General features: G+C 50.1%; 1 protein-coding gene across 1 annotated transcript in view; it reads right to left on the bottom strand.

Annotated features, from left to right (window-relative positions):
* Positions 1–11,366, bottom strand: part of RHOQ (ras homolog family member Q) — a 40,806-nt gene that overhangs the window by 21,386 nt on the left and 8,054 nt on the right. Inside the window, exon 2 of the mRNA XM_005864847.2 lies at positions 10,654–10,745. Coding sequence (XP_005864909.1) covers positions 10,654–10,745 — 92 coding nt within the window. The remainder of the gene's footprint in view (positions 1–10,653; positions 10,746–11,366) is intronic.

Here is an 11,366-nt window from a genome sequence, read left to right as displayed (position 1 = left end):
GTGTGTGTGTGTGTGTGTGTGTATGTGTGTGTGTAGGAGAATGGAGGAATGGAGGAGGACAGCCAGAGAAGTAATTCCTGCCAAGATGGGTGTCTGAGTAACAGCCCTTCCTCCCACCTTTCCTGGTGTCCTGCCTGAGGAGTTTTAAAACAAAAGGACCTCATCGCCATCTGTTGCTCTGGAACTAATTTAGCACAAACCACACTGGCATCCTCCGTAGGGACAGGCCTGTCACCACCCAGAGTGCTAACCTCAGCTCCAGAGAACAGAGAGGGGCCCGGGCCCCAACCTGTCTGGCTGCTTAATGTACAGGAGAGAAAATGGCTTAGCAAAGAATACCCATGGAGCCTACTGTGTGCACAGCCCTGGGCCCGACAGCATACCAATGGAGCCAAGGGAGGCTTAGAAAGTTCTGCTTCTGTGTTTTCCTGGCCCATTCACCAGGAGAGCTAGGAAGGCTGAATGCTTCAATTCATTGCAACAAATATGGAGAGTCACAACCATGCACAACGAACTAGAAAGGAGGTGTGTTTGGTGGGGCAAGGGTTAAAAATAAATAAATCTCACACTCCAGGGACGGGGTATGGTGAGGGTGTGTGTGTGTGTGTGTGTGTGTGTGTGTGTGTGTGTGTTGGAGGAGCGGGGAGGAAGGTGGCTTGCTAAGAGGAGGTACGTAAGTACACAAACATTCATGAACTCCCTCTGTAGCTCTGACATCTCCACCTGCATTGGAATGGAGAGCTCATTGTAACAGAGATGTCCCGAAGTTTCTGATTCAGGTCTGGGGTGGAGCCTAAGAATTCGGATTTCTATCAAGTTCACTGGAGATACAGGTTGGTTTGAGTTGCACATCTGAAAACCAGTGCAGGAAGTCAAATCCTTCTGAAGCATCTAGTACATGTAAGAATCCAATCTGAGCAACTTTCTCCATCAAAAATTGACCTGGAGAACCCCTTGGTCCACTTAGCTCTTAGGAGCTGTTCATCTCCTTGGAAGGACAGACATGGCCGCCTCTGTGTCCCCAGTGAATAGGCACCCGCTCCTCTCCCATCACTCACTGTTGGCCCCTTCACTGAACTGTGAGCTCCTGGGGGCAGGGCCGATGCCTGACCTGTCTTGTAAGCCCTGCCCCTGGCACAGGGCTCAGCCCAGATCTGGTGCTTGGGGATGTTTGCTGACTGACTGCATGAATATTTTCATCTGGTCCTGACAGCTGGCCAGGCAGGAGGAATGGGAGCTCACGCAGAGGTGGTGCCAATGGGGACAGCCCAGGAAGGCAAGCAAAATGCGTAGCAGGCGACAGAAACCATTCTGGGTGCATCCAGGGCATATTCAATTGGAAGAGAGAGAAACAGATTTGAAATGGCAGTTTTCACCTAAACAAGAGAACTCTTGGAGAAAAGAAAGACTTGGGGCAGCTGCTTGGGACAGAAAAGACCCCTGTCACTTGCAAGCCAAAGCTGCCCTGCTCAGCAGCCCCCAAACAGCAAGCTAATGCCAAGCAAAGGCTGGCAGGCAGAGCAGGGGTGAGAGCTCAAAGGGCAGGGAGGCAGCCCTGCCTCCTCAGCCTGAGAAGTCAGCTCATGTCAAGAGAGTCCCCGTTCCTCCTTCCTGGGAAGAGGCTATACTACCACACAAATGGCACTGAGCCTCCCCCACACCCTCACCAGCCATTCAGCCACCAGGCATCTCTCTTTTTAAGCAAGAGTTGAGGTTAGTGAACAAACTGACAAAACACCCTCATCTTCCCAGGTAGAAGGGAGTTTTTCTTGGAGGCACTTTAGCAGCAGCCCCTACTGTCCCACTTATAGACACCACTCCACCAACTCTTCTGTTTGTAAAAGCAATGCACTTCTCACATGAAATATTCAACAACAGAATATATACAACTAAAGGAGACATTTGACACTGTCAAGCTGCTTCGTGTGAGTAATTTAACATAACCCGGGACCTGAGCTGGACAGCCTGCCCTGTAATCTTGGTGCTGCCTTTTACCAGCTGTGTGGCCTGGAGCAAGTCACTTAATCTTGCAAAACCTACAAAACGAGGCAGCCATGTGCTAACCACTTTACTTACGGAGCAGGTGAGAAGCCCCAAGTGCAACACGCATGGCAATCTGTAAAATGCAACATGCTTTGCACTCTGTAAAAATGCCACTCAATGACCAGTGTGTCATGACTAAACCCCGAATTCTGTCCTGAGTCCAGGATAGACTGGTTCACTACTCTCTCACCAGCCTCTTGAAAAGAAACTGCAACAACAATAAAGGCCCCTTCCCCTACTTTTTGTCCTTTTTATTAAAATCAACAAGCAACACAGCCCCAGATTGATATCTCCTAATTACCAAGTTGTCAGTTACGGGGTGAAAAAACTCCATAATTTAGTTATCAACCCTACTCCACATGCTGACACTGACAGCAGGGATCTGAGATCCAGCAAAAGACAGATTTGAGACACCCCCCTGCCCGCACTCCTCCCCACCCAGGATAGGAGCTCCCGTGGACCCTCTGCCTGGCAGGACCTCATTTAGTCCAATGCTTCCCAAGCTTTCACTTCATGCTACAGAGAAAAGAGATGCCACGTTCAGCACACAGCGGGTGGGATGAAGGGGCCATGGGTTAAGTGACTGAGGTTGGACTGCTCAAGTCAGAAGGGACAACCTGAGCCCAGGGCTGCCTGTCCCAGGCTCCACCCAGCCTCCATGAGCCCGAGAAAATCCGTTATCTGGGAGCTGAGCAGCTCTGATTTGATCCAATGGCTCCATAATACAATCCCCTTTATACAAATAAGGAAACTGAGGTTTTGAGAGGCCAAGCTCCTTGCTGGAAAGTGGGCGCTGGCAGTTCAAAGTCGGGGCCCACAGAGGTAACCAGGGTACTCTACTGCTTCCCAACTCTTCTTGCAAGCCTAGACCTCCCAAAAGGCTCACCCCTGCCACCCCTTCCCAGCTGGGACCGGGCAGCGCTCGGTTGCACATAAGGAGCTTTCCCAGGTGCACAGGCGGACCCTTCTGCGATTAGATCCCCCCTTTCTTCTCCACAGAAGATCAGAACACAGAGCAGGCCCTGAATCCACACCAACTGCCTTGAACTGGTGTGGCGCCGCCCAGGCTGGCCTGGCCATCACTCTCAGCAACCACAGGCTGAGCATCAGGCCATATGGGGCAACTACACCTCATCCCTAACCCTCACAGCCACCCTGCAAGGTGGACATCATCTCCTCTTACAGGGAGGGGAGGGGGCTCACAGGGGTGAGCTGCTGGCCAATAGTCTCACAGCTATAGAGAAGAGGACCTGGGATTCAAGGTTGGTCTGGAGCAGTGGTAGGCAAACTGCGGCTCGGCAAACCGCGGCTTGTGAGCCACATGCGGCTCTTTGGCCCCTTGAGTGTGGCTCTTCCACAAAATACTGGCTCTTCCACAAAATACCAACTTCTGCGCATGGGCCACGAAGTTTCAATCGCACTGTACGTGCGCGCCCGCACGTGGTATTTTGTGGAAGAGCCACACTCAAGGGGCCAAAGAGCCGCATGTGGCTCGCGAGCCGCGGTTTGCCGACCACGGGTCTGGAGGATCTAAATCCCACAGGAATCCATCACTGCCAAGCTGCCTCCTCCCCAGGAGACCTGAGACCCGAGATGCAGAGGCCTGAGCCTGAGAGACAGCTCTGGGGGACGGACCCACTGGTGAACATACACGCAGGTTCTGGGTGGGGATGAAATTGATGGCCTGCTGCACACCTCCATACCGTCACTCCTTTTAACCTTCCAGCCTACTACTGGGTTAACAAAGCTTTTTTTTTTTTTTTTTCAAGAAAGGGGTTGTGCCCGAAATTATTCTCTAGTAGCCATAACCTTAGTCTTTGGTTAACCTTGTAGCAAAAATGAGTTGACAGCCAAATGAGAATCAACTCAATCTAAGGAATATCTGGCGTATGCCTTCCGTGCCCCAGGTTCTGGGCTAAGTACTGGAAATGTGGCGGAGAAAAACAGACACAGCGGTCTGTCCCCATGGAGCTTCCGGAGAGCAAGAACCGGCCAGGAGGTGCTGCAGGCAGTGGAGCTGGGAGATCTCTACTGGGGGAGCTGGGAGACCTGGGGGAGCTCCGATGGCCCAGCCATAGCCATCCTGCCACCCCATGCAGCCTCCCTGGCTGGGTGTCCCCTCACTTCCTCAAGCAAAGCAACTGCCTGTCCGAAACTAAAAAGAAAAAAGGAAGAGCGAACTGCTGAGGGCCAGGAAAGCTGCTCCTTGACCCCTACTTTGCCAAATGAGGGCAAAACCAAGCCCCTCCGAGTGAAAGGAAATTCAGCAGAGGCTCACGAATTTCAGTTTCTTTAAAAAGACATGTGTGGTCCTTGGTTTTGTTTCTGTGTAACTGCTTCTCTTGTCTCCTCCTTGCAGTATTGCTCTTCTGCATCGGAGGCCTCTTGGTAGGAACTGCTGCTGCTAACACGTGTGTCATTGCTAGAAACCGATACCCCCTGGAGAGCTGCTTTGTTTTGTTTCCTTTTAATACTGAAACCCCAAATTCCACAACAAAATCGCAAAAACCCAGCTCTCCATTAGGCCTCTGACCCAGGAGCTTTACAGCAGTGCTCCCCACCTTTCTGATACCCTGGCACACACTGAGAATGGCACACTGCCCTACCCCCTGCGGCACACCTGTAACACCCATTCCTGATACACCTGCTGGGAAACTTTGGTTCCCAGAGTGTGTAAATGTCACCAAACCTCAAGAGAATCCTGGCAGAAGTGGAGAAACCAGATGGACCAAAGAGTCAGGAAGGGGACGGGAGGCACAAAGAGAAACCAATCAGATCTGAAGGGACTGCCCCACCCTGAGGTCCCTGCTGCCTGCCTGAGCTGGCACATCCCAAACCCACATCCGAGTCCCAGGAGAGGGAAACACAGGGCATTCAGTCGCTGCAAAGGCTTTGGAGTCAACAAAGGCCGTCCACCTTCCCAGCAGAGAAGGAAGCCAGCATTCCATGTGACGTGGTGCAGGCTGGAGATATAAATAGCTTCTAAAAAGGTTAGCAAAATGCACAGATGACAAATCTACAGTAGGTTACTAAGGGAAACCAGGATGCTTAGTGCCAGCATCCCACCTGTTGCAGCTGATGTCTGGGAGGAACCCTGTGGCTCCTCCTAAACTCTGCTCCCTGGGCCCCTCATGGATATAATGTGGGGCTGCAGGCACCTGGAGCCTGGGTGACATGAGTGGGCATTTCCTACGCCCGACTGATATTCCCCGCAGGCCTTTTCCAAAGTAAAGAAAACTTTTTTCCTAATCACATATCTCTGCTTTCTGTAAGCCCAATTTTCTCATCTGGGAAAAGTCTACCTGGGAAGATAGAGTGAGGAACAGAGCCTAAAGGTGGGAGGAGCCCTGGCCCTCCCCTTTCCCCCTTCCCATTACACAGGGCCCTTGGGGGCTGCCCCAGGAAATGCAGAAGGCGGGGCCTGGCGGGGAATTCTGAGGCTGCCTCCCAGGGAGATTCCCTTCTGGTGGGAAAGTGCTTCCCTGGGTGCACAGAGGGCTTGCAGGGCAGCCACAGATGCTAGGCTATGTTAGGAGAGAAATAGATCTGGCTTGTCACTAAAAAAGCAACCCCAAGCGACATCTGAATTAAGGGTATTTATAGCTCTCATGGATGTGCCCTTAAACTTGTATGCGTTGAAGTTAACAGACATAGCAATGGCACGCCCAAAAGCACACATATAGACTTCCACACACAGAGGCAGTGGCTAAATCTGGCACTCTAGAGAACCCAAACTCACCCCCAACGCACCCTCCAGAGTGTGGGTATTCCAGGGCCTGGGATAAACTGGGTGTCAGTCCTCTCTCTTCAGGGTATCAAGTTCTGCCTTCCTGCCAAGGATTAAGAGATCAGCCTGGAGCCAGAAGCTCAAGAGCAGCTTGCCAAGCAGGTCCCCACCTCTCAGCTGCACAGGGAGCAAGAGCTCTTCCCACTTCCCATGTGCTTCCAAACAGTGCAGAGGCAGAGGGAAAGTCTCGCCTCTTCAGCCCCTCCCTGAGCAGACAGTGGGGCTGCTGCAGAGCCTACGCTGATCCCGAAAGCCAAGCAAGAAAGGAGAAGCTGCACAGAGCCCCGGGCCGGAAGCCAGACCCCTGCACAAGGCACCAGTGAGGAGGAAGGCACTGGCCTCAACTTCCACTCCAAAATGCTAGGCAGTCAAATGTCAGCTGCTCCTGGACCACCCAGGGGCCTGGCCAGGAGAGGGGGCTTCCCATTAGCAGGAATGCCAGTGAGTGCGTTGGGGATGTCGAGGGATGTCCCCAGGCAGAAAATGTGATGGGGACCAATACTGGCCAACACACTCACATTCCTATTTCTTCCTCTTCCTCTCTCTCTGTCTCTCAGAGGTCTCAGCAGAGGTCAATAGAGGAAGCAGCCTGCTCTGGAAGGCAAAAGGTCATCTACTATAGGCATACCTCAGAGATACTGTGGGTTCAGGTCCAGACCACCACAATAAAGTGAGCTGTAACCTTTGCTGGTGGAGGGCCTTGCCTTTCATTTGTAAAAAAGTGCAAGCTCTGGGAAGTGCAATAAAGCAAAGCGCAATGAAATAAGGTATACCTGTAGTCATCTCTTGAGTTCCCTAATACATAAATTGGGCAAATGTTTGCTTATGGCTTTGAATTTCACTGGGGTCCGAGACCAAGAAGAATTAAGTACACAGACTACAAGTTCCAACCAGAGGGAGGTAGTGTTGCTGTTATTCAAATACAGTGAGCGCCCATGTGCATGAGGGAAAGCATCTGTTTCCAGTGCTGTGAGCTTCTTCCTCATCCCATTTTGTCTCCCAAAGTAGAAGCAACCGAAACCTACACAACCCACTTTTTTCTCAAATTCTACACTGAACTCTTAGTTTTTCTAAGAGTTTCTTTTACATCACTGAGGGTGCAGGCTCTGATTCGGAAAGAAAACCATATGACACAACAGGGCACGTAGAGCAGGGAGCACTCGACTGTGTCCGTGGGTCGGTCCATGATGGGGGCTGTGGGAATCATAAAGTGCAAAGCTGGATCCACACCTCTGCTGAGAACAGTATGGGATCTGGAATCCTAGTGGGATTGCTATCAACTCCAGGCATAATACACTGTCCTCTTCCACCTGCAATCCCCTCCGCCCACAAAGCTGCCCAGGGTGGAATATGATAATTTGTCATAATATATTATACATCTACTATGAGTGAAGAAATTTACATACATTAAACAATATAAGCTGGCCTAAAACACTGCAGTATAGAGTCTAATTATCCACATTTTTACTAGATTACCAAGAAGGAAAATAACTTAGCTAGAATCACATGACTAGTAGAGCAAGGGAGAGATCTGAGCCCCCTTTGGTTTCAAAGCCCATGGCCTAAAACTACAGGACGTTGAAAAAAGAGATAGAGGAAGACATAAACAGATGGAAGAACATACCGTGTTCATGGATTGGTAGAATCAAATAAGCTGGCCTAAAACACTGCAGTATAGAGTCTAATTATCCACATTTTTACTAGATTACAAAGAAGGAAAATAACTTAGCTAGAATCACATGACTAGTAGAGCAAGGGAGAGATCTGAGCCCCCTTTGGTTTCAAAGCCCATGGCCTTTCCTCTACTGCCCATCAGGCTTAAAAATTCTCGTGTGTGTGTGTGTGTGTGTGTGTGTGTGTGTGTGTGTGTGTGTCTGTGTATGCGTGCATGTGTTTATCATTATTTAAGATTAACCTGATACATATTCATAGAGGCATGGGGTCTTAATGACCAAATACAACATTGAAATCTCCTACATAACATGCATAAACAGGCATCTGATCCAGACACTTGCCCCTATGCTGTCATCAGCCATGGCAGATCCTTCTCATAAATTTATTCTTTTGACCTGCCAGGTGCTTAGCACAGCGCTAGGTACACCGTAGGCACTTGCCATTTAATCTCACTGGTGATTACTTTGTTAAGATTGCATATTACAGTAGTAATAAATCCTTAGATGCTGAAAGATGAATTATCACTAACTTTGATGCAAAAACAAAAGTCTCAGACATTGGGAGAAACACCAACTTGACCAACAGAGGAGGTGTCCCACCCACTGGGCAAAAACATTAATATTTGAACCTCACTAATAGATTGACCCCCCCACTTGGTATATATCTTACAATCTCTATAGGAAACAGCAATTATGATGACATATGGAAAGCCCTGATTTTGTGAGTGGGCCCTAATTTGGAGTGACTTTTTGGATCGGGGTTCTCTATTCTCTGTAAAGGTGGCATACAGCCCCACTCAGAAAATGGCTGTGAAGATTTCAAATACTCCCAGCCAGTGTGGCTCAGTGGTTGAGCGTTGACCTATGAACCAGGAGGTTGTGGTTCGATTCCCAGTCAGGGCACATGTCTAGGTTGTGGGCTCGATTCTCGACAGGGGGTGTCTAGGGGGCAGCTGATCAATGATTCTCTCTCATTCATTGATGTTTCTATCTCTCTCTTTCCCTCACCCTTCCTCTCTGAAATCAATAAAAATATATATTTTTAAAAATTCCAAATACCATGTCTACAGACATATAAGCAATTCAATCAACCCAGGTGGTATCTCGGCACCTCCCATGGCTTTCTGCCTCAAGTAGGACAGAGTCAGACCCATGTCCTAAACAAAGCAAGGCCTCTCAGGAGCTGTGACCTTAGGTCAGCAACCTCACCTCTCTGAGTCCCAGTTTCCTCATCAGCAAAGATGAAACATCACCTATCTCATAAGGTTGTTTTGTGAAGAAAACATAATAATATTTGCCAGTGGTCACCCCATGCCCAATATATAGAAGCAACTCAGTAAATGTTAGTTGGGTTTGAATGTGCACAGAACAGCTCTGACATATACACGTCCTGTTGAATAGGGACCGTGGAAAAAAACAAAACAAAAACAAAACAAAACAAAACAAAAAGTCGTGGTGACAAGTAAAAGAGAAAAGGAAAGAAGGGGTAGTGACAAAAGTTAAAAATAGAGACCATATTTTAAAACCTGACTCCTTTCAACCAATAATTTTAACTTATTGTTTAAAAGTAAAGTGCACTGCTTAAAAGTTGGTCTCCATGCATTCTGATAGCTGGAAAGAATAACAACCAGGCAAGCAACCAAAAGGGGCCCAGAAGACCTGGTTGTACTGACTTGGTTTGGATAAAGGGGGCAGCCTCAGGCACCTCCCACTGCAACCGTTTCTCAACCCTCAGATGCTTCTCTAATGTGACAGTTTAGAAACCAGAGGTCACATCAAGGAACCCCCCAAAGAAGACATTTTTCAGATTCTAACCTGGTACCACAATTCTGAAATCCAAAACTAGAAAAGCCACAAAGAAAGCTCCCCTTTATTGAGCACCTACCTAGTATGTGCCAGGCTTGGTGCTAAGCCCCCCTTTTACAGGTAAGAAAGCTACTACTGAGCATCCCCCAAAGACTCTCGCTATGTCTCAGCTGCTCACATATCCTCAAGGACCCAAGTCTGCATGACATGTGGAAACTTCTGCTTGAGTCTTCAGATCTAATCACAGGGCTGGATTCTGCAAAACTTCATCATACAATCTAGCTCAGCCGTGGGCAAACTACGGCCCGCGGGCTGGATCCGGCCCGTTTGAAATGAATAAAACTAAAAAAAAAAAAAAAGGCCGTACCCTTTTATGTAATGATGTTTACTTTGAATTTATATTAGTTCACACAAACACTCCATCCATGCTTTTGTTCCGGCCCTCCGGTCCAGTTTAAGAACCCATTGTGGCCCTCGAGTCAAAAAGTTTGCCCACCCCTGATCTAGCTCCACAGCAATAGTAAGTCTGGGAAGAGGGTGGAGCTGGGTCAGAGGAAGAGAGAAGAGACCTTAAACCTTTAGGAGACACCTCTAGTTTGCAAATAATGGTCAGAGGCTGCCAGGAGAAGTGTGCATTTCCTTTCTACAAAATAATCTCTCCCAGAAAAAAAAAGCTAGTCACCTGGCCTTCCTAGGCAAAATAAATAAAGTCCTTCTTCCAAGATTCACACTGAACTCCTAACCCTTCCAGCCCCTCCCAGCCCCAGGGAGCGGCTAAAAGGTTGTTGTTTCTTTTCTTTTTTTCCCTGTGGTCCCCTGGTAACACCACAAATTATGTTTTCAGGGACTCCAGTCCCAGAGTGCAGTGATGTTGTAATAAACATAACCAGGACCAAATGCCTTCCCATCATATTAGATGATGCCATTTTCCACCAATCAGGCTCCTCCGGCAGGCAGGCCACTCACCAATGAGGGACCAGACAGAAGCTGTGAGGGGGAGACCTGGGCATCTGCAACCAAAAATAAGGGCGCTTCACGATTGGCTGCTGCCACTTTGCAACAGGAGTTGGGACCCACACACCAGGCACCACACAGAAGGCACACACACAAGCAAAAACTTTCACAGCCCAGGCGTTCACATGGGGTGGGCTGGTCTGGGGTTTGTTGTTGGGTTTTTTCCCTTTTCCCAATTTGCTGACTTGAAAAAAAGAAATAAAGACGATCCAGAGCAGCCCCTCGCAGACACGCCCTCCCTCCTTAGACACCTCAGTTTCCAAAAGCCCTTCGCAAGCACCCTGAATCTAGAAAGGGAAGGGGGTGTAGGCCAGGGGCCAAGACACTCACCTGTCCGGCCGTGTCATAGAGTCCCAGGAGGTACTGCTTGCCCCCAACGGTGACGCTGACTGCAGGGGCAGAAGCGGGGGCGGGGAGAAAAGCTCACAATTACTTAGACGCTGGGGCAATTTCGCTTCCCACCAGGACCTTCCACTCCCAACCCAGCTGGAAGCAGGAGGGCGCTGGAAGGGAGATGTCACCCCTTTTCCCTAGTGCCCGGCTCACTCTGAAGTGGCGTGAGGTGGGGGTGCGATGGACCCCCCAGCTACAGCCTACACCCTTCTCCCAAGTCCCGCAGCCCCGTGTCTCCCGCCCGGTCCCCCAAATGTTTTCCCGGGGGCTTGGGGCAGTAGGGGAGGCGGTGGTTGGGAAGGTCAAGGAGGTTGGTGCAGGACGCCAAGGGGGTTGGGAAGTGTGGGGAGCTGGCACTGAGTGCGCAGGGAGGGGAGTGGGGGTAGGAAGAGGGGTCCCATCTGCCCGCAAAGCCAAGTCCCGCAGCCCCGTGTCTCCCGCCCGGTCCCCCAAATGTTTTCCCGGGGGCTTGGGGCAGTAGGGGAGGCGGTGGTTGGGAAGGTCAAGGAGGTTGGTGCAGGACGCCAAGGGGGTTGGGAAGTGTGGGGAGCTGGCACTGAGTGCGCAGGGAGGGGAGTGGGGGTAGGAAGAGGGGTCCCATCTGCCCGCAAAGGGGTGGCCGGAGGCAAAGCCTGGGGGTGGGGCTGGCG

Source organism: Myotis brandtii, unplaced genomic scaffold, assembly GCF_000412655.1.
Source record: "Myotis brandtii unplaced genomic scaffold, ASM41265v1 scaffold191, whole genome shotgun sequence".
NCBI classification, from domain to species: domain Eukaryota; kingdom Metazoa; phylum Chordata; class Mammalia; order Chiroptera; family Vespertilionidae; genus Myotis; species Myotis brandtii.
This window is presented reverse-complemented; position numbering and strand designations above follow the sequence as displayed.